This window comes from Salvelinus fontinalis, chromosome 15 (assembly GCF_029448725.1).
Source record: "Salvelinus fontinalis isolate EN_2023a chromosome 15, ASM2944872v1, whole genome shotgun sequence".
Taxonomy (NCBI): domain Eukaryota; kingdom Metazoa; phylum Chordata; class Actinopteri; order Salmoniformes; family Salmonidae; genus Salvelinus; species Salvelinus fontinalis.
In genome coordinates this window covers 1,507,400-1,530,026 of record NC_074679.1, presented here as the reverse complement: position 1 = coordinate 1,530,026, position 22,627 = coordinate 1,507,400, and the positions used below count along the sequence as shown (strand labels likewise).

General features: G+C 48.6%; 1 protein-coding gene across 1 annotated transcript in view; it reads left to right on the top strand.

Moving 5' to 3' along the window:
* nsd2 (nuclear receptor binding SET domain protein 2) overlaps positions 1-22,627 on the top strand; it is a 102,293-nt gene that overhangs the window by 47,943 nt on the left and 31,723 nt on the right. The window contains exons 10-14 of the mRNA XM_055862418.1: positions 8,359-8,485; positions 8,584-8,772; positions 18,499-18,678; positions 20,289-20,445; positions 21,124-21,326. Of these exons, the coding sequence (XP_055718393.1) occupies positions 8,359-8,485; positions 8,584-8,772; positions 18,499-18,678; positions 20,289-20,445; positions 21,124-21,326 (856 nt within the window). The remainder of the gene's footprint in view (positions 1-8,358; positions 8,486-8,583; positions 8,773-18,498; positions 18,679-20,288; positions 20,446-21,123; positions 21,327-22,627) is intronic.

Sequence of the window (22,627 nt, the reverse complement as noted above, 5' to 3'; positions counted from 1 at the left end):
GACTGTTGTCGGTGTGGGGTTCACTATGTTGCTGTCTGTTGTAGGTGTGGGGTTCACTATGTTGCTGTCTGACTGTTGTCGGTGTGGGGTTCACTATGTTGCTGACTGTTGTCGGTGTGGGGTTCACTGTTGCTGGCTGTTGTCGGTGTGGGGTTCACTATGTTGCTGACTGTTGTCGGTGTGGGGTTCACTTGGTTGCTGTCTGACTGTTGTCGGTGTGGGGTTCACTATGTTGCTGTCTGACTGTTGTCGGTGTGGGGTTCACTATGTTGCTGTCTGACTGTTGTCGGTGTGGGGTTCACTATGTTGCTGTCTGTCGGTGTGGGGTTCACTATGTTGCTGTCTGACTGTTGTCGCTGTGGGGTTCACTATGTTGCTGTCTGTTGTCGGTGTGGGGTTCACTATGTTGCTGACTGACTGTTGTAGGTGTGGGGTTCACTATGTTGCTGACTGACTGTTGTCGTTGTGGGGTTCACTATGTTGCTGTCTGACTGTTGTCGGTGTGGGGTTCACTATGTTGCTGTCTGACTGTTGTCGGTGTGGGGTTCACTATGTTGCTGTCTGACTGTTGTCGGTATGGGGTTCACTATGTTGCTGACTGTTGTCGGTATGGGGTTCACTATGTTGCTGTCTGACTGTTGTCGGTGTGGGGTTCACTATGTTGCTGTCTGACTGTTGTCGCTGTGGGGTTCACTATGTTGCTGACTGTTGTCGGTGTGGGGTTCACTATGTTGCTGACTGTTGTCGGTGTGGGGTTCACTATGTTGCTGTCTGTTGTAGGTGTGGGGTTCACTATGTTGCTGTCTGTTGTCGGTGTGGGGTTCACTATGTTGCTGTCTGACTGTTGTCGGTGTGGGGTTCACTATGTTGCTGTCTGACTGTTGTAGGTGTGGGGTTCACTATGTTGCTGTCTGTTGTCGGTGTGGGGTTCACTATGTTGCTGACTGTTGTCGGTGTGGGGTTCACTGTTGCTGACTGTTGTCGGTGTGGGGTTCACTATGTTGCTGACTGACTGTTGTCGGTGTGGGGTTCACTATGTTGCTGACTGACTGTTGTAGGTGTGGGGTTCACTTGGTTGCTGTCTGACTGTTGTTGGTGTGGGGTTCACTATGTTGCTGTCTGTCGGTGTGGGGTTCACTATGTTGCTGTCTGTCGGTGTGGGGTTCACTATGTTGCTGTCTGACTGTTGTCGCTGTGGGGTTCACTATGTTGCTGTCTGACTGTTGTCGGTGTGGGGTTCACTATGTTGCTGTCTGACTGTTGTCGGTGTGGGGTTCACTATGTTGCTGTCTGACTGTTGTCGGTATGGGGTTCACTATGTTGCTGACTGTTGTCGGTGTGGGGTTCACTATGTTGCTGTCTGACTGCTGTCGGTATGGGGTTCACTATGTTGCTGTCTGACTGTTGTAGGTGTGGGGTTCACTATGTTGCTGACTGTTGTCGGTGTGGGGTTCACTATGTTGCTGTCTGACTGTTGTCGGTATGGGGTTCACTATGTTGCTGACTGTTGTCGGTGTGGGGTTCACTATGTTGCTGTCTGACTGTTGTCGGTATGGGGTTCACTATGTTGCTGTCTGACTGTTGTAGGTGTGGGGTTCACTATGTTGCTGACTGTTGTAGGTGTGGGGTTCACTATGTTGCTGTCTGTTGTCGGTGTGGGGTTCACTATGTTGCTGACTGTTGTCGGTGTGGGGTTCACTATGTTGCTGTCTGACTGTTGTCGGTGTGGGGTTCACTATGTTGCTGTCTGACTGTTGTCGGTATGGGGTTCACTATGTTGCTGACTGTTGTCGGTGTGGGGTTCACTATGATGCTGTCTGTTGTCGCTGTGGGGTTCACTATGTTGCTGACTGTTGTCGGTGTGGGGTTCACTATGTTGCTGTCTGTTGTCGCTGTGGGGTTCACTATGTTGCTGACTGTTGTCGGTGTGGGGTTCACTGTTGCTGACTGTTGTCGGTGTGGGGTTCACTATGTTGCTGTCTGTTGTCGCTGTGGGGTTCACTATGTTGCTGTCTGTCTGTTGTCGGTGTGGGGTTCACTATGTTGCTGTCTGTTGTAGGTGTGGGGTTCACTATGTTGCTGACTGTTGTCGGTTTGGGGTTCACTATGTTGCTGTCTGACTGTTGTCGGTGTGGGGTTCACTATGTTGCTGACTGACTGTTGTAGGTGTGGGGTTCACTATGTTGCTGTCTGACTGTTGTCGGTGTGGGGTTCACTATGTTGCTGACTGAATGTTGTAGGTGTGGGGTTCACTATGTTGCTGACTGTTGTCGGTGTGGGGTTCACTATGTTGCTGACTGACTGTTGTAGGTGTGGGGTTCACTATGTTGCTGACTGTTGTCGGTGTGGGGTTCACTATGTTGCTGTCTGACTGTTGTAGGTGTGGGGTTCACTATGTTGCTGACTGTTGTCGGTGTGGGGTTCACTATGTTGCTGACTGTTGTCGGTGTGGGGTTCACTATGTTGCTGTCTGTTGTCGCTGTGGGGTTCACTATGTTGCTGTCTGACTGTTGTCGGTGTGGGGTTCACTATGTTGCTGTCTGACTGTTGTCGGTGTGGGGTTCACTATGTTGCTGACTGTTGTAGGTGTGGGGTTCACTATGTTGCTGACTGTTGTCGCTGTGGGGTTCACTATGTTGCTGTCTGTTGTCGGTGTGGGGTTCACTATGTTGCTGTCTGTTGTCGGTGTGGGGTTCACTATGTTGCTGACTGTTGTCGCTGTGGGGTTCACTATGTTGCTGACTGTTGTCGGTGTGGGGTTCACTATGCTGCTGACTGTTGTCGCTGTGGGGTTCACTATGTTGCTGACTGTTGTCGGTGTGGGGTTCACTATGTTGCTGACTGTTGTCGGTGTGGGGTTCACTATGTTGCTGACTGTTGTCGGTGTGGGGTTCACTATGTTGCTGACTGTTGTCGGTGTGGGGTTCACTATGTTGCTGTCTGACTGTTGTCGCTGTGGGGTTCACTATGTTGCTGTCTGACTGTTGTCGGTGTGGGGTTCACTATGTTGCTGTCTGACTGTTGTCGCTGTGGGGTTCACTATGTTGCTGTCTGACTGTTGTCGCTGTGGGGTTCACTATGTTGCTGACTGACTGTTGTCGCTGTGGGGTTCACTATGTTGCTGACTGTTGTCGCTGTGGGGTTCACTATGTTGCTGACTGTTGTCGGTGTGGGGTTCACTATGTTGCTGTCTGACTGTTGTAGGTGTGGGGTTCACTATTTTGCTGTCTGACTGTTGTCGCTGTGGGGTTCACTATGTTGCTGACTGTTGTCGCTGTGGTGTTCACTATGTTGCTGACTGTTGTCGCTGTGGGGTTCACTATGTTGCTGTCTGTCTGTTGTCGCTGTGGGGTTCACTATGTTGCTGTCTGTTGTAGGTGTGGGGTTCACTATGTTGCTGACTGTTGTCGGTGTGGGGTTCACTATGTTGCTTACTGTTGTCGGTGTGGGGTTCACTATGTTGCTGACTGTTGTCGCTGTGGGGTTCACTATGTTGCTGACTGTTGTCGGTGTGGGGTTCACTATGTTGCTGTCTGACTGTTGTCGCTGTGGGGTTCACTATGTTGCTGTCTGACTGTTGTCGGTGTGGGGTTCACTATGTTGCTGTCTATTGTCGCTGTGGGGTTCACTATGTTGCTGTCTGACTGTTGTCGGTGTGGGGTTCACTATGTTGCTGACTGTTGTCGGTGTGGGGTTCACTATGTTGCTGACTGTTGTCGCTGTGGGGTTCACTATGTTGCTGTCTGTTGTCGCTGTGGGGTTCACTATGTTGCTGACTGTTGTAGGTGTGGGGTTCACTATGTTGCTGTCTGATTGTTGTCGGTGTGGGGTTCACTATGTTGCTGTCTGACTGTTGTCGGTGTGGGGTTCACTATGTTGCTGTCTGTCGGTGTGGGGTTCACTATGTTGCTGTCTGACTGTTGTCGCTGTGGGGTTCACTATGTTGCTGTCTGATTGTTGTCGCTGTGGGGTTCACTATGTTGCTGTCTGATTGTTGTCGCTGTGGGGTTCACTATGTTGCTGTCTGATTGTTGTCGCTGTGGGGTTCACTATGTTGTTGTCGGTGTGGGGTTCACTATGTTGCTGTCTGTTGTCGGTGTGGGGTTCACTATGTTGCTGTCTGTTGTCGCTGTGGGGTTCACTATGTTGCTGTCTGACTGTTGTTGGTGTGGGGTTCACTATGTTGCTGTCTGTTGTAGGTGTGGGGTTCACTATGTTGCTGTCTGTTGTCGGTGTGGGGTTCACTATGTTGCTGTCTGTTGTAGGTGTGGGGTTCACTATGTTGCTGTCTGACTGTTGTCGGTGTGGGGTTCACTATGTTGCTGACTGTTGTCGGTGTGGGGTTCACTGTTGCTGACTGTTGTCGGTGTGGGGTTCACTGTTGCTGACTGTTGTCGGTGTGGGGTTCACTGTTGCTGACTGTTGTCGGTGTGGGGTTCACTATGTTGCTGTCTGACTGTTGTCGGTGTGGGGTTCACTATGTTGCTGTCTGTTGTCGGTGTGGGGTTCACTATGTTGCTGTCTGACTGTTGTCGGTGTGGGGTTCACTATGTTGCTGTCTGTTGTCGGTGTGGGGTTCACTATGTTGCTGTCTGACTGTTGTCGGTGTGGGGTTCACTATGTTGCTGTCTGTTGTCGGTGTGGGGTTCACTATGTTGCTGTCTGACTGTTGTCGGTGTGGGGTTCACTATGTTGCTGTCTGTTGTCGGTGTGGGGTTCACTATGTTGCTGTCTGTTGTCGGTGTGGGGTTCACTATGTTGCTGACTGTTGTCGGTGTGGGGTTCACTATGTTGCTGACTGTTGTCGGTGTGGGGTTCACTATGTTGCTGACTGTTGTCGGTGTGGGGTTCACTATGTTGCTGACTGTTGTCGGTGTGGGGTTCACTATGTTGCTGACTGACTATCGTCGTTGTAAGGTTCACTATGTTGCTGTCTGACTATCGTCGTTGTGGGGTTCACTATGTTGCTGTCTGACTGTTGTCGCTGTGGGGTTCACTATGTTGCTGTCTGTTGTCGGTGTGGGGTTCACTATGTTGCTGTCTGACTGTTGTCGGTGTGGGGTTCACTATGTTGCTGTCTGACTGTTGTCGGTGTGGGGTTCACTATGTTGCTGTCTGACTGTTGTAGGTGTGGGGTTCACTATGTTGCTGTCTGACTGTTGTAGCTGTGGGGTTCGCTATGTTGCTGACTGTTGTCGGTGTGGGGTTCACTATGTTGCTGTCTGTTGTAGGTGTGGGGTTCACTATGTTGCTGACTGTTGTCGGTGTGGGGTTCACTATGTTGCTGTCTGACTGTTGTCGGTGTGGGGTTCACTATGTTGCTGTCTGACTGTTGTAGGTGTGGGGTTCGCTATGTTGCTGACTGTTGTCGGTGTGGGGTTCACTATGTTGCTGACTGTTGTCGGTGTGGGGTTCACTATGTTGCTGTCTGTTGTCGGTGTGGGGTTCACTATGTTGCTGACTGTTGTAGGTGTGGGGTTCACTATGTTGCTGTCTGTTGTCGGTGTGGGGTTCACTATGTTGCTGACTGTTGTCGGTGTGGGGTTCACTATGTTGCTGTCTGTTGTAGGTGTGGGGTTCACTATGTTGCTGTCTGACTGTTGTCGGTGTGGGGTTCACTATGTTGCTGACTGTTGTCGGTGTGGGGTTCACTGTTGCTGGCTGTTGTCGGTGTGGGGTTCACTATGTTGCTGACTGTTGTCGGTGTGGGGTTCACTTGGTTGCTGTCTGACTGTTGTCGGTGTGGGGTTCACTATGTTGCTGTCTGACTGTTGTCGGTGTGGGGTTCACTATGTTGCTGTCTGACTGTTGTCGGTGTGGGGTTCACTATGTTGCTGTCTGTCGGTGTGGGGTTCACTATGTTGCTGTCTGACTGTTGTCGCTGTGGGGTTCACTATGTTGCTGTCTGTTGTCGGTGTGGGGTTCACTATGTTGCTGACTGACTGTTGTAGGTGTGGGGTTCACTATGTTGCTGACTGACTGTTGTCGTTGTGGGGTTCACTATGTTGCTGTCTGACTGTTGTCGGTGTGGGGTTCACTATGTTGCTGTCTGACTGTTGTCGGTGTGGGGTTCACTATGTTGCTGTCTGACTGTTGTCGGTATGGGGTTCACTATGTTGCTGACTGTTGTCGGTATGGGGTTCACTATGTTGCTGTCTGACTGTTGTCGGTGTGGGGTTCACTATGTTGCTGTCTGACTGTTGTCGCTGTGGGGTTCACTATGTTGCTGACTGTTGTCGGTGTGGGGTTCACTATGTTGCTGACTGTTGTCGGTGTGGGGTTCACTATGTTGCTGTCTGTTGTAGGTGTGGGGTTCACTATGTTGCTGTCTGTTGTCGGTGTGGGGTTCACTATGTTGCTGTCTGACTGTTGTCGGTGTGGGGTTCACTATGTTGCTGTCTGACTGTTGTAGGTGTGGGGTTCACTATGTTGCTGTCTGTTGTCGGTGTGGGGTTCACTATGTTGCTGACTGTTGTCGGTGTGGGGTTCACTGTTGCTGACTGTTGTCGGTGTGGGGTTCACTATGTTGCTGACTGACTGTTGTCGGTGTGGGGTTCACTATGTTGCTGACTGACTGTTGTAGGTGTGGGGTTCACTTGGTTGCTGTCTGACTGTTGTTGGTGTGGGGTTCACTATGTTGCTGTCTGTCGGTGTGGGGTTCACTATGTTGCTGTCTGACTGTTGTCGCTGTGGGGTTCACTATGTTGCTGTCTGACTGTTGTCGGTGTGGGGTTCACTATGTTGCTGTCTGACTGTTGTCGGTGTGGGGTTCACTATGTTGCTGTCTGACTGTTGTCGGTATGGGGTTCACTATGTTGCTGACTGTTGTCGGTGTGGGGTTCACTATGTTGCTGTCTGACTGCTGTCGGTATGGGGTTCACTATGTTGCTGTCTGACTGTTGTAGGTGTGGGGTTCACTATGTTGCTGACTGTTGTCGGTGTGGGGTTCACTATGTTGCTGTCTGACTGTTGTCGGTATGGGGTTCACTATGTTGCTGACTGTTGTCGGTGTGGGGTTCACTATGTTGCTGTCTGACTGTTGTCGGTATGGGGTTCACTATGTTGCTGTCTGACTGTTGTAGGTGTGGGGTTCACTATGTTGCTGTCTGACTGTTGTAGGTGTGGGGTTCACTATGTTGCTGTCTGACTGTTGTCGGTGTGGGGTTCACTATGTTGCTGTCTTGTCTGTTGTAGGTGTGGGGTTCACTATGTTGCTGTCTGACTGTTGTCGGTGTGGGGTTCACTATGTTGCTGACTGTTGTAGGTGTGGGGTTCACTATGTTGCTGTCTGTTGTCGGTGTGGGGTTCACTATGTTGCTGACTGTTGTCGGTGTGGGGTTCACTATGTTGCTGTCTGACTGTTGTCGGTGTGGGGTTCACTATGTTGCTGTCTGACTGTTGTCGGTATGGGGTTCACTATGTTGCTGACTGTTGTCGGTGTGGGGTTCACTATGATGCTGTCTGTTGTCGCTGTGGGGTTCACTATGTTGCTGACTGTTGTCGGTGTGGGGTTCACTATGTTGCTGTCTGTTGTCGCTGTGGGGTTCACTATGTTGCTGACTGTTGTCGGTGTGGGGTTCACTGTTGCTGACTGTTGTCGGTGTGGGGTTCACTATGTTGCTGTCTGTTGTCGCTGTGGGGTTCACTATGTTGCTGTCTGTCTGTTGTCGGTGTGGGGTTCACTATGTTGCTGTCTGTTGTCGGTGTGGGGTTCACTATGTTGCTGACTGTTGTCAGTGTGGGGTTCACTATGTTGCTGTCTGTTGTAGGTGTGGGGTTCACTATGTTGCTGACTGTTGTCGGTGTGGGGTTCACTATGTTGCTGACTGTTGTCGGTGTGGGGTTCACTATGTTGCTGACTGTTGTCGTTGTGGGGTTCACTATGTTGCTGTCTGACTGTTGTCGCTGTGGGGTTCACTATGTTGCTGTCTGTTGTCGGTGTGGGGTTCACTATGTTGCTGACTGTTGTCGCTGTGGGGTTCACTATGTTGCTGACTGTTGTCGCTGTGGGGTTCACTATGTTGCTGTCTGACTGTTGTAGGTGTGGGGTTCACTATGTTGCTGTCTGACTGTTGTCGGTGTGGGGTTCACTATGTTGCTGTCTGTTGTCGGTGTGGGGTTCACTATGTTGCTGACTGTTGTCGGTGTGGGGTTCACTATGTTGCTGACTGTGTTCGGTGTGGGGTTCACTATGTTGCTGTCGGTATTTGTTGTAGGTGTGGGGTTCACTATGTTGCTGTCTGACTGTTGTCGGTGTGGGGTTCACTATGTTGCTGACTGTTGTCGGTGTGGGGTTCACTATGTTGCTGACTGTGTTCGGTGTGGGGTTCACTATGTTGCTGTCGGTATTTGTTGTAGGTGTGTGAGCAGGCTGGAGAGGACTTGGTGCCATGTGAGGGTCAGTGCTGTGGGTCCTTTCACCTGTCCTGTCTAGGATCCACCCTCAAACCACAGGACAAGCTGCTCTGTCCAGACTGCACCTCAGGTAAGATCATCAGTCTGGCTGCTTGTTTGTAGCTGCTCAGGTAATGACTGGTGGCAGGTTAACCCCTTCAGTCTGTCCTCCCCTCTCTCTCTCTCCAGGGGTGCACCAGTGTTTCAGCTGTAAGCTGTCGGAGGGGGAGGTGCATCGCTGTAACGTGCAGCATTGTGGGAAGTTCTACCATGAAGCCTGCGTCCGACCCAACGCCCTCACGGTGTTCGACAACAAGGGCTTCCGCTGCCCCCTCCACAACTGTCTCAGCTGCCACTCTAAACCCAAAGCTACCAAGGGTGAGTCAGTACCCTAACCCCAGACTACTGAGGGTGAGAGCACCCTGACCCCAGACTACCGAGGGTGAGAGCACCCTGACCCCAGACTACCGAGGGTGAGAGCACCCTGACCCCAGACTACCGAGGGTGAGAGCACCCTGACCCCAGACTACCGAGGGTGAGAGCACCCTGACCCCAGACTACCGAGGGTGAGAGCACCCTGACCCCAGACTACCGAGGGTGAGAGCACCCTGACCCCAGACTACCGAGGGTGCGAGTGGGCGCCCCTGACCCCAGACTACCGAGGGTGCGAGTGGGCGCCCCTGACCCCAGACTACCGAGGGTGCGAGTGGGCGCCCTGACCCCAGACTACCGAGGGTGCGAGTGGGCGCCCTGACCCCAGACTACCGAGGGTGCGAGTGGGCGCCCCTGACCCCAGACTACCGAGGGTGCGAGTGGGCGCCCCTGACCCCAGACTACCGAGGGTGCGAGTGGGCGCCCTGACCCCAGACTACCGAGGGTGCGAGTGGGCGCCCTGACCCCAGACTACCGAGGGTGCGAGTGGGCGCCCTGACCCCAGACTACCGAGGGTGCGAGTGGGCGCCCTGACCCCAGACTACCGAGGGTGCGAGTGGGCGCCCTGACCCCAGACTACCGAGGGTGCGAGTGGGCGCCCTGACCCCAGACTACCGAGGGTGCGAGTGGGCGCCCTGACCCCAGACTACCGAGGGTGCGAGTGGGCGCCCTGACCCCAGACTACCGAGGGTGCGAGTGGGCGCCCTGACCCCAGACTACCGAGGGTGCGAGTGGGCGCCCTGACCATTAAACCCCAACACTTTCCCTGAGTTGTGTAAGCTGTTGGTCGACTGAAATGACAGTCTCCTGCCTGAGAGGACTGGTCCGTAGTGGAGGCCGTAGGGATGGCACAGTCCAGCACTCTAAGACTTGTGCTACTGAAATTGTATATGGCTATAATATTTAAGAACAATGGTGTTACACTTATAACAATAATTCTATAACAAATGCGCGTTCTGCCACATTGGTTAGTGGCAGCTGTCCGTGGTTATGAAACATCAGGGCGGTTTTGAATTGGCGCCTTTTCCCAGACCATGTAGCGATGGGCATAATGGCACAGTTAACCAGCATGTTGGTGTTGAGAACAGTGAGGCGGAGGCAGGAGGAGATGAGACAACAGTCCTTGACTTATTGTCTGGGAACAGTGTGGCGGAGGCAGGAGGAGATGAGACAACAGCTCTTGACTTATTGTCTGAGAACAGTGAGGCGGAGGCAGGAGGAGATGAGACAACAGCTCTTGACTTATTGTCTGAGAACAGTGAGGCGGAGGCAGGAGGAGATGAGACAACAGCTCTTGACTTATTGTCTGAGAACAGTGTGGCGGAGGCGAGATGAGACAACAGTCCTTGACTTATTGTCTGAGAACAGTGTGGCGGAGGCGAGATGAGACAACAGCTCTTGACTTATTGTCTGAGAACAGTGAGGCGGAGGCAGGAGGAGATGAGACAACAGTCCTTGACTTATTGTCTGAGAACAGTGTGGCGGAGGCGAGATGAGACAACAGCTCTTGACTTATTGTCTGAGAACAGTGAGGCGGAGGCAGGAGGAGATGAGACAACAGTCCTTGACTTATTGTCTGAGAACAGTGTGGCGGAGGCAGGAGGAGATGAGACAACAGCTCTTGACTTATTGTCTGAGAACAGTGAGGCGGAGGCAGGAGGAGATGAGACAACAGCTCTTGACTTATTGTCTGAGAACAGTGTGGCGGAGGCGAGATGAGACAACAGCTCTTGACTTATTGTCTGAGAACAGTGAGGCGGAGGCAGGAGGAGATGAGACAACAGCTCTTGACTTATTGTCTGAGAACAGTGAGGCGGAGGCAGGAGGAGATGAGACAACAGTCCTTGACTTATTGTCTGGGAACAGTGTGGCGGAGGCGAGATGAGACAACAGTCCTTGACTTATTGTCTGAGAACAGTGTGGCGGAGGCAGGAGGAGATGAGACAACAGCTCTTGACTTATTGTCTGAGAACAGTGAGGCGGAGGCAGGAGGAGATGAGACAACAGCTCTTGACTTATTGTCTGAGAACAGTGTGGCGGAGGCGAGATGAGACAACAGCTCTTGACTTATTGTCTGAGAACAGTGAGGCGGAGGCGAGATGAGACAACAGCTCTTGACTTATTGTCTGAGAACAGTGTGGCGGAGGCAGGAGGAGATGAGACAACAGCTCTTGACTTATTGTCTGAGAACAGTGTGGCGGAGGCGAGATGAGACAACAGCTCTTGACTTATTGTCTGAGAACAGTGTGGCGGAGGCGAGATGAGACAACAGCTCTTGACTTATTGTCTGAGAACAGTGTGGCGGAGGCGAGGTGAGACAACAGCTCTTGACTTATTGTCTGAGAACAGTGAGGCGGAGGCGAGATGAGACAACAGCTCTTGACTTATTGTCTGAGAACAGTGTGGCGGAGGCAGGAGGAGATGAGACAACAGCTCTTGACTTATTGTCTGAGAACAGTGTGGCGGAGGCGAGATGAGACAACAGTCCTTGACTTATTGTCTGAGAACAGTGAGGCGGAGGCAGGAGGAGATGAGACAACAGCTCTTGACTTATTGTCTGAGAACAGTGAGGCGGAGGCAGGAGGAGATGAGACAACAGTCCTTGACTTATTGTCTGAGAACAGTGAGGCGGAGGCAGGAGGAGATGAGACAACAGCTCTTATTGTCTGATAACAGTGAGGAGAGAGGAAACTCCAACTTAATTATGTCTATAATTAATAGCCTAACTGTTAATGTGCCGGGCTTTATAAATCTAATTTTGTTTGTCACATGTGCCGAATACAAAAGGTATCGTGAAATGCTGATTTTCGAGCCCTTAATCAACAATGCAGAGTTAAAAAAAAATAAAAGGTAACATGAACTAAAGGAAAAATAGTAACAAAATAATATGGCTGTATAGGAGTACCAGTACCAAGTCAATGTGCAAAGGTACGGTTAGTAGAGGTAATATGTTCTTATAGGTAGGTGTATAGTGACTATGCATAGTTAATAAACAGTGGCAGCAGCATCGTGTGTGGGTGGTTAGAGTCCGGGGTGTGGGTGGTTAGAGTCCGGGGTGTGGGTGGTTAGAGTCCGGGGTGTGGGTGGTTAGAGTCCGGGGTGTGGGTGGTTAGAGTCCGGGGTGTGGGTGGTTAGAGTCCGGGGTGTGGGTGGTTAGAGTCCGGGGTGTGGGTGGTTAGAGTCCGGGGTGTGGGTGGTTAGAGTCCGGGGTGTGGGTGGTTAGAGTCCGGGGTGTGGGTGGTTAGAGTCCGGGGTGAGGGTGTGGTGTTAGAATCCGGTGAGTGTACATATAGCCTGTGCAAGAGTCGTTGCACAAATAAATAATTGAATAAGGGATCAGTGTAAATAGTCCAGGTGGCCATTTGATGAACTGTTCAGCAGTCTTATGGCTTGGAGGTACATGCTGTTAAGGAGCCTTTTGGTCCCAGACTGGCACTATGGTACCGCTTGCCGTGCGTCAGCAGAGAGAACAATCTATGACTTGGGTGGCTGGAGTCTTTGACAATTTTTAGCAACTTCCTCTGACACCGCCTGGTATAGAGGTCCTGGATTGGAGAGAGCTGGGCCCTGTGGTGTACTGGGCTATACGCACTATCCTCTGACACCGCCTGGTATAGAGGTCCTGGATTGGAGAGAGCTGGGCCCTGTGGTGTACTGGGCTATACGCACTATCCTCTGACACCGCCTGGTATAGAGGTCCTGGATTGGAGAGAGCTGGGCCCTGTGGTGTACTGGGCTATACGCACTATCCTCTGACACCGCCTGGTATAGAGGTCCTGGATTGCAGAGAGCTGGGCCCTGTGGTGTACTGGGATGTACGCACTATCCTCTGACACCGCCTGGTATAGAGGTCCTGGATTGCAGAGAGCTGGGCCCTGTGGTGTACTGGGCCGTACGCACTATCCTCTGTAGCGCCTTGTGGTTGGATGTCGAGCACTTGCCGTACCAAGCGGTGATGCAACCAGTCAGGATGCTCTCGGCTGTCTTGGTGTGTTTGGACCATAATAGGTCCTTGGTGATGTGGACACCAAGGAACTTGACTGTCTCAACCTGCTCCACTGCAGCCTCGTCGATGAGAATGAGGGCGTGCTTGGCCCTCCTTTTCCTGCAGTCCACAATCAGCTCCCTTTGTCACGTTGAGGGAGAGGTTGTTGTCCTGGCACCACACGGCCAGGTCTCTGACCTCCCTATAGGCTGTCATCGTTGTCGGTGATCAGGCTAAACCACTGTTGTCGTCAGCAAACTTAATGATCGTGTTGGAGTCATGCGTGGCCACTCAGTCGTGGGTGAACAACGAGTACAGGAGGGGACTGAGCACGCACCACTGAGGGGTCCCCGTGTTAAGGATCAGCGTGGCAGATGTGTTACCTACCCTCACCACCTGGGGGGGGGGGGTGTCAGGAAGTCCAGGATCCAGTTGCAGAGGGAGGGGTTTAGTCCCAGGGTCCTTAGCTTAGTGATGAGCTTTGAGGGCACTATGGTGTTGAACGTTGAGCTGTAGTCAATGAACAGCATTCTCACATAGGTGTTCCTTTTGTCCAGGTGGGAAAGGGCAGTGTGGAGTGGAATAGAGATTGCGTCATCTGGAAAAGCGCTTTCAAATGTCAGCACAACTATTCATCTGTTCATTCATGCACATTTGTGGCCTGCTGGAGGTCATTTTGCAGGGCTCTGGCAGTGCACCTCCTTGCACAAAGGCGGAGGTAGCGGTCCTGCTGCTGGGTTGTTGCCCTCCTACGGCCTCCTCCACGTCTCCTGATGTACTGGCCTGTCTCCTGGTAGCGCCTCCATGCTCTGGACACTACGCTGACAGACACAGCAAACCTTCTTGCCACAGCTCGCATTGATGTGCCATCCTGGATGAACTGCACTACCTGAGCCACTTGTGTGGGTTGTAGACTCCGTCTCATGCTACCACTAGAGTGAGAGCACCGCCAGCATTCAAAAGTGACCAAAACATCAGCCAGGAAGCATAGGAACTGAGAAGTGGTCTGTGGTCACCACCTGCAGAATCACTCCTTTATTGGGGGTGTCTTGCTAATTGCCTATAATGTCCACCTGTTGTCTATTCCATTTGCACAACAGCATGTGAAATTTATTGTCAATCAGTGTTGCTTCCTAAGTGGACAGTTTGATTTCACAGAAGTGTGATTGACTTGGAGTTACATTGTGTTGTTTAAGTGTTCCCTTTATTTTTTTGAGCAGTGTATATACACAATATATATATATACACAATATATATACACAATACTCTCACAACACTGCTCCTATAGCCTCCTTTGTCTGGATCTCCTCCTTATAGCAGCCTTGTAGAGCCACCATGGAGGCCTGCTCCTATAGCCTCCTTTGTCTGGATCTCCTCCTTATAGCAGCCTTGTAGAGCCACCATGGAGGCCTGCTCCTATAGCCTCCTTTGTCTGGATCTCCTCCTTATAGCAGCCTTGTAGAGCCACCATGGAGGCCTGCTCCTATAGCCTCCTTTGTCTGGATCTCCTCCTTATAGCAGCCTTGTAGAGCCACCATGGAGGCCTGCTCCTATAGCCTCCTTTGTCTGGATCTCCTCCTTATAGCAGCCTTGTAGAGCCACCATGGAGGCCTGCTCCTATAGCCTCCTTTGTCTGGATCTCCTCCTTATAGCAGCCTTGTAGAGCCACCATGGAGGCCTGCTCCTATAGCCTCCTTTGTCTGGATCTCCTCCTTATAGCAGCCTTGTAGAGCCACCATGGAGGCCTGCTCCTATAGCCTCCTTTGTCTTGATCTCCTGTAGTTTCCACAACTAAGTCAAATGTCTTCACACATCGGACTTCCCCTTTCCCCTCCTGAGCAACCAGTAAACATTTGCCTGTTTCGAGTTTGTTTTTCACGTCCCCTGCATCCATTTTGCTGTTACGGTGTTTGTAGTTTGTTATAATCCTCTGTATTGATGATAGGTTATAGGTCTTTATTGGTCACATGTTCTTCATTGAGGGAATGTTTCCTAAACAAATGAGGGATTTCGGAAACAGAACTTTTCAGTCAGTGAAAAACAAAATGGCTGAAATTGTTGCCGCTTCAGTATGGACAACTGATAAACACTCGCTGTCTTTCCCCTGTAGAAGGGAGGACAGACGATGAGCGCCAATCACACAGGCACTCGCTGTCTTTCCCCTGTAGAAGGGAGGACAGACGATGAGCGCCAATCACACAGGCACTCGCTGTCTTTCCCCTGTAGAAGGGAGGACAGACGATGAGCGCCAATCACACAGGCACTCGCTGTCTTTTCGCTGTAGAAGGGAGGACAGACGATGAGCGCCAATCACACAGGCACTCGCTGTCTTTCCGCTGTAGAAGGGAGGACAGACGATGAGCGCCAATCACACAGGCACTCGCTGTCTTTCCGCTGTAGAAGGGAGGACAGACGATGAGCGCCAATCACACAGGCACTCGCTGTCTTTCCCCTGTAGAAGGGAGGACAGACGATGAGCGCCAATCACACAGGCACTCGCTGTCTTTTTGTGTTTTTACACAGCGTGACCATCTTGAGTCATTTGGGTGACTTAATTATTCAATCAAACCGTTTAAAGCGTCCGACAAGTCCAGTGCAAATAGTTGATTTTATTCAAACACACAGGGTGGAAAAATGAACGTTTTAAAATGGATTGGTCTGGGGAAACTCTCGGTCGACCAAGATTTATTTTGGGAGGGAGGGGGGACAGCCCTAGAGATCTGACTGTCCATGGTCTATGATGTCAGGTGTGTTAATACCGTGGTGTGGTGTAGGTAAGCTGATGTCAGGTGTGTTAATATCATGTGGTGTATTGTAGGTAAGCTGATGTCAGGTGTGTTAATATCATGTGGTGTATTGTAGGTAAGCTGATGTCAGGTGTGTTAATATCATGTGGTGTGGTGTAGGTAAGCTGATGTCAGGTGTGTTAATATCATGGTGTATTGTAGGTAAGCTGATGTCAGGTGTGTTAATATCATGGTGTATTGTAGGTTTAGCTGATGTCAGGTGTGTTAATATCATGGTGTATTGTAGGTAAGCTGATGTCAGGTGTGTTAATATCGTGGTGTAGGTAAGCTGATGTCAGGTGTGTTAATATCATGGTGTGGTGTAGGTAAGCTGATGTCAGGTGTGTTAATATCATGTGGTGTATTGTAGGTAAGCTGATGTCAGGTGTGTTAATATCATGTGGTGTAGGTAAGCTGATGTCAGGTGTGTTAATATCATGTGGTGTATTGTAGGTAAGCTGATGTCAGGTGTGTTAATATCATGTGGTGTATTGTAGGTAAGCTGATGTCAGGTGTGTTAATATCATGTGGTGTATTGTAGGTAAGCTGATGTCAGGTGTGTTAATATCATGTGGTGTAGGTAAACTGATGTCAGGTGTGTTCATATCATGTGGTGTGGGTAAACTGATGTCAGGTGTGTTAATATCATGTGGTGTATTGTAGGTAAGCTGATGTCAGGTGTGTTAATATCATGTGGTGTGTTGTAGGTAAGCTGATGTCAGGTGTGTTAATATCATGTGGTGTATTGTAGGTAAGCTGATGTCAGGTGTGTTAATATCATGTGGTGTATTGTAGGTAAGCTGATGTCAGGTGTGTTAATATCATGTGGTGTGTTGTAGGTAAGCTGATGTCAGGTGTGTTAATATCATGTGGTGTATTGTAGGTAAGCTGATGTCAGGTGTGTTAATATCATGTGGTGTATTGTAGGTAAGCTGATGTCAGGTGTGTTAATATCATGTGGTGTATTGTAGGTAAGCTGATGTCAGGTGTGTTAATATCATGGTGTATTGTAGGTAAGCTGATGTCAGGTGTGTTAATATCATGGTGTATTGTAGGTTTAGCTGATGTCAGGTGTGTTAATATCATGTGGTGTATTGTAGGTAAGCTGATGTCAGGTGTGTTAATATCATGGTGTATTGTAGGTAAGCTGATGTCAGGTGTGTTAATATCATGTGGTGTATTGTAGGTAAGCTGATGTCAGGTGTGTTAATATCATGTGGTGTATTGTAGGTAAGCTGATGTCAGGTGTGTTAATATCATGTGGTGTATTGTAGGTAAGCTGATGTCAGGTGTGTTAATATCATGTGGTGTATTGTAGGTAAGCTGATGTCAGGTGTGTTAATATCATGGTGTGGTGTAGGTAAGCTGATGTCAGGTGTGTTAATATCATGTGGTGTGGTGTAGGTAAGCTGATGTCAGGTGTGTTAATATCATGTGGTGTGGTGTAGGTAAGCTGATGTCAGGTGTGTTAATATCATGGTGTATTGTAGGTAAGCTGATGTCAGGTGTGTTAATATCATGGTGTGGTGTAGGTAAGCTGATGTCAGGTGTGTTAATATCATGTGGTGTATTGTAGGTAAGCTGATGTCAGGTGTGTTAATATCATGTGGTGTATTGTAGGTAAGCTGATGTCAGGTGTGTTAATATCATGGTGTATTGTAGGTAAACTGATGTCAGGTGTGTTAATATCATGTGGTGTGGTGTAGGTAAGCTGATGTCAGGTGTGTTAATATCATGGTGTGGTGTATTGTAGGTAAGCTGATGTCAGGTGTGTTAATATCATGGTGTGGTGTATTGTAGGTAAGCTGATGTCAGGTGTGTTAATACCATGGTGTATTGTAGGTAAGCTGATGTCAGGTGTGTTAATATCATGTGGTGTATTGTAGGTAAGCTGATGTCAGGTGTGTTCATATCATGTGGTGTGGTGTAGGTAAGCTGATGTCAGGTGTGTTAATATCATGGTGTGTAGGTAAGCTGATGTCAGGTGTGTTAATATCATGGTGTATTGTAGGTAAGCTGATGTCAGGTGTGTTAATATCATGTGGTGTAGGTAAGCTGATGTCAGGTGTGTTAATATCATGGTGTGGTGTATTGTAGGTAAGCTGATGTCAGGTGTGTTAATATCATGTGGTGTAGGTAAGCTGATGTCAGGTGTGTTCATATCATGTGGTGTATTGTAGGTAAACTGATGTCAGGTGTGTTAATATCATGTGGTGTAGGTAAACTGATGTCAGGTGTGTTCATATCATGTGGTGTATTGTAGGTAAGCTGATGTCAGGTGTGTTAATATCATGTGGTGTATTGTAGGTAAGCTGATGTCAGGTGTGTTAATATCATGTGGTGTATTGTAGGTAAGCTGATGTCAGGTGTGTTAATATCATGTGGTGTATTGTAGGTAAGCTGATGTCAGGTGTGTTAATATCATGTGGTGTGTTGTAGGTAAGCTGATGTCAGGTGTGTTAATATCATGTGGTGTATTGTAGGTAAGCTGATGTCAGGTGTGTTAATATCATGTGGTGTATTGTAGGTAAGCTGATGTCAGGTGTGTTAATACCGTGGTGTATTGTAGGTAAGCTGATGTCAGGTGTGTTAATATCATGGTGTATTGTAGGTAAGCTGATGTCAGGTGTGTTAATATCATGTGGTGTATTGTAGGTAAGCTGATGTCAGGTGTGTTAATACCGTGGTGTATTGTAGGTAAGCTGATGTCAGGTGTGTTAATATCATGGTGTATTGTAGGTAAGCTGATGTCAGGTGTGTTAATATCATGTGGTGTAGGTAAGCTGATGTCAGGTGTGTTAATATCATGTGGTGTAGGTAAGCTGATGTCAGGTGTGTTAATATCATGGTGTATTGTAGGTAAGCTGATGTCAGGTGTGTTAATACCGTGGTGTATTGTAGGTAAGCTGATGCGTTGCCTGCGCTGCCCGGTGGCGTACCATACAGGAGAGGTGTGTGTTGCGGCTGGCAGTGAGATGTTGACCCCCACCACCATCATCTGCACCAACCACTTCTCACCCAAGAAAGGCTACAGCCACCACTCGCATGTCAACGTCAGCTGGTGCTTCGTCTGCTCCAAAGGTACACACACACACACACACACACACACACACACACACACACACACACACACACACACACAATATCAACTACACTACTAACTACACGAATACGCAACTATACACACACACAATATCAACTACACTACTAACTACACGAATACGCAACTATACACACACACAATATCAACGACACTACTAACTACACGAATACGCAACTATACACACACACAATATCAACGACACTACTAACTACACAGATGCACAGCCACTAACTAGTCAACTTGTCCGTTGTTTGGTCAATAGGTTGTTGGTCGACAGATTATTATTTTGTCGTCCAGTAGCATATACAGATTATTATTTTGTCGTCCAGTAGCATATACAGATTATTATTTTGTCGTCCAGTAGCATATACAGATTATTATTTTGTCGTCCAGTAGCATATACAGATTATTATTTTGTCGTCCAGTAGCATATACAGATTATTATTTTGTCGTCCAGTAGCATATACAGATTATTATTTTGTCGTCCAGTAGCATATACAGATTATTATTTTGTCGTCCAGTAGCATATACAGATTATTATTTTGTCGTCCAGTAGCATATACAGATTATTATTTTGTCGTCCAGTAGCATTTACAGATTATTATTTTGTCGTCCAGTAGCATTTACAGATTATTATTTTGTCGTCCAGTAGCATATACAGATTATTATTTTGTCGTCCAGTAGCATATACAGATTATTATTTTGTCGTCCAGTAGCATATACAGATTATTATTTTGTCGTCCAGTAGCATATACAGATTATTATTTTGTCGTCCAGTAGCATATACAGATTATTATTTTGTCGTCCAGTAGCATATACAGATTATTATTTTGTCGTCCAGTAGCATATACAGATTATTATTTTGTCGTCCAGTAGCATTTACAGATTATTATTTTGTCGTCCAGTAGCATTTACAGATTATTATTTTGTCGTCCAGTAGCATATACAGATTATTATTTTGTCGTCCAGTAGCATATACAGATTATTATTTTGTCGTCCAGTAGCATATACAGATTATTATTTTGTCGTGCAGTAGCATATACAGATTATTATTTTGTCGTCCAGTAGCATATACAGATTATTATTTTGTCGTCCAGTAGCATTTACAGTGCATTCGGACCCCTTGACTTTTAAACATTTTGTTACTTTTTAAAGCCTTATTATAAAATGAATTCAATTATTTTCCCCCCTCATTAAACTACAAACAATACCCCATAATGACAAAGCACAAAAAACAGATTCCTTATTTACATAAGTATTCAGACCCTTTACTATGAGACTCGAAATGGAGCACAGGTGAATCCTGTTTCCATTGATCATCATTGAGATGTTTCTTCAACTTGATTGGAGTCCATCTGTGGTAAATTCAATTGATTGGACATGATTTGGAAAGGCACACACCTGTCTATATAAGGTCCCACAGTTGACAGTTCATGTCAGAGCAAAAACCACCACTCACACGTCAGCAACACTGAACAGTCTGTAGTCCAAGCAGGAGAGACGTGTTGCCTTGTGTTCCAAGTCTGTGTGTCTGTGTGTGTGTGTGTGTGTGTGTCTGTGTGTGTGTGTGTGTGTGTGTCGTGTGTAGGTGGCCAGCTCCTGTGCTGTGAGTCGTGTCCAGCAGCGTTCCATCCAGACTGTCTGAACATCGCCATGCCGGACGGCAGCTGGTTCTGTAACGACTGCCGGGCCGGAAAGAAACCCAAATACAGAGACATCATCTGGGTCAAACTGGGCAACTACAGGTCAGTACAGGGACATGGGCAACTACAGGTCAGTACAGGGACATGGCCAACTACGGGTCAGTCAGAGACCTGGCCAACTACGGGTCAGTCAGAGACCTGGCCAACTACAGGTCAGTCAGAGACCTGGCCAACTACAGGTCAGTCAGAGACCTGGCCAACTACAGGTCAGTCAGAGACCTGGCCAACTACAGGTCAGTCAGAGACCTGGCCAACCACAGGTCAGTCAGAGACCTGGCCAACTACAGGTCAGTCAGAGACCTGGCCAACTACAGGTCAGTCAGAGACCTGGCCAACCACAGGTCAGTCAGAGACCTGGCCAACTACAGGTCAGTCAGAGACCTGGCCAACTACAGGTCAGTCAGAGACCTGGCCAACTACGGGTCAGTACAGAGACCTGGCCAACTACGGGTCAGTGCAGAGACCTGGCCAACTACGGGTCAGTGCAGAGACCTGGCCAACTACGGGTCAGTGCAGAGACCTGGCCAACTACGGGTCAGTGCAGAGACCTGGCCAACTACGGGTCAGTGCAGAGACCTGGCCAACTACGGGTCAGTGCAGAGACCTGGCCAACTACGGGTCAGTGCAGAGACCTGGCCAACTACGGGTCAGTCAGCAGTATGTTTGTGTAGAGCGCTGCCTCTTCTGTCCCCTGGCCTAACTAACCCCAACCCTGTCCAGGTGGTGGCCTGCAGAGATCCATCACCCCCGGAACATCCCCACCAACATCCAGCACCTTCGCCACGAGATCGGAGAGTTCCCAGTCTTCTTCTTCGGTTCTAAGGACTACTTCTGGACGCACCAGGGCCGAGTTTTCCCCTACATGGAGGGAGACCGGGGCAGCAGGTTCCAGAAGAATGGGATAGGGAAGGTCTTCAAGAACGGTGAGCTGGAATATATAGCCCAACCCGATCTTGATCATATTGTATCCTCTAAGCCAGGGTTTTCCTAACTCTGTCCTGCCACTCCCCCACCTGTTGTGTCGTGCCTAGGAACAGCCCTTAGCCGTGGTATATTGGCCGTATACCACACCTCTTTAGGCCTTATTGCTTTATTATAGTATCACGTGCAGTAACTATGTGGACACGAATACATTTAAATTCAGTTTTTCACGATTCCTGACATTTAATTCTAGTACAAATTCCCTGTCTTAGGTCAGGTAGGATCACCACTTCATTTTAAGAATGTGAAATGTCAGAATAATAGTAGAGAGAATTATATATTTCAGCTTTAATTTCTTTCATCACATTCCCAGTGGGTCAGAAGTTTACATACACTCAATTAGTATTTGGTAACATTGCCTTTACATTGTTTAATTTGGGTCAAACTTTTCGGGTAGCCTTCCACAAGCTTCCCACAATAAGTTGGGTGAATTTTGGCCCATTCCTCCTGACAGAGCCGTTGTAACTGAGTCAGGTTTGTAGGCCTCCTTGCTTGCACACACTTTAAGTTCTGCCCACAAATGTTCTATAGGATTGAGGTCAGGGCTTTGTGATGGCCACTCCAATACATTGACTTTGTTGTCCTTGAGCCATTTTGCCACAACTTTGGAAGTATGCTTGGGGTCATTGTCCATTTGGAAGACCCATTTGCGACCAAGCTTTAACTTCCTGACTGATGTCTTGAGATGTTGCTTCAATATATCCACATAATTGTCCTTCCTCGTGATGCCATCTATTTTGTGAAGTTGTCGTGGTATTTTCCTGTGTTACTCAATGAAGAGAGAGCAAACCACACACAAATCAGAGTTATATTATAAAGTCCATCTCTCAGATCAATTCAGTGTCTATAAATGAATTCTCTGAGTCCTTACAAAACAATTCATTCCATCTTTTATAGCCAAGACACACCCCTCTCAACTCACATGACGAATAACAGATCTTAGGAACATTACAAATAACCTTTTACTTGAAAGAGGAGTATCCCATAGCTAGATAGCATTAGCTATAAACTATCGTTCAGTTTGGTCTCCTAAGACGAGGTTCCAATCTCGTGCTTGGTACCAAAACATTACCTCATCCAATGGCATATGTCAATTCTAGATACTCCCATCTCAAATACACCCCCTCCTGGTCAAGCTCAGAAAGGGGAGTGATTCTCTAGGTCATATACCATGAAAGGTAAGTTCAACACATCAGAGGGGTAATACAATGGTTCCAGACACTGCCATACTCCTCCCCTCTCT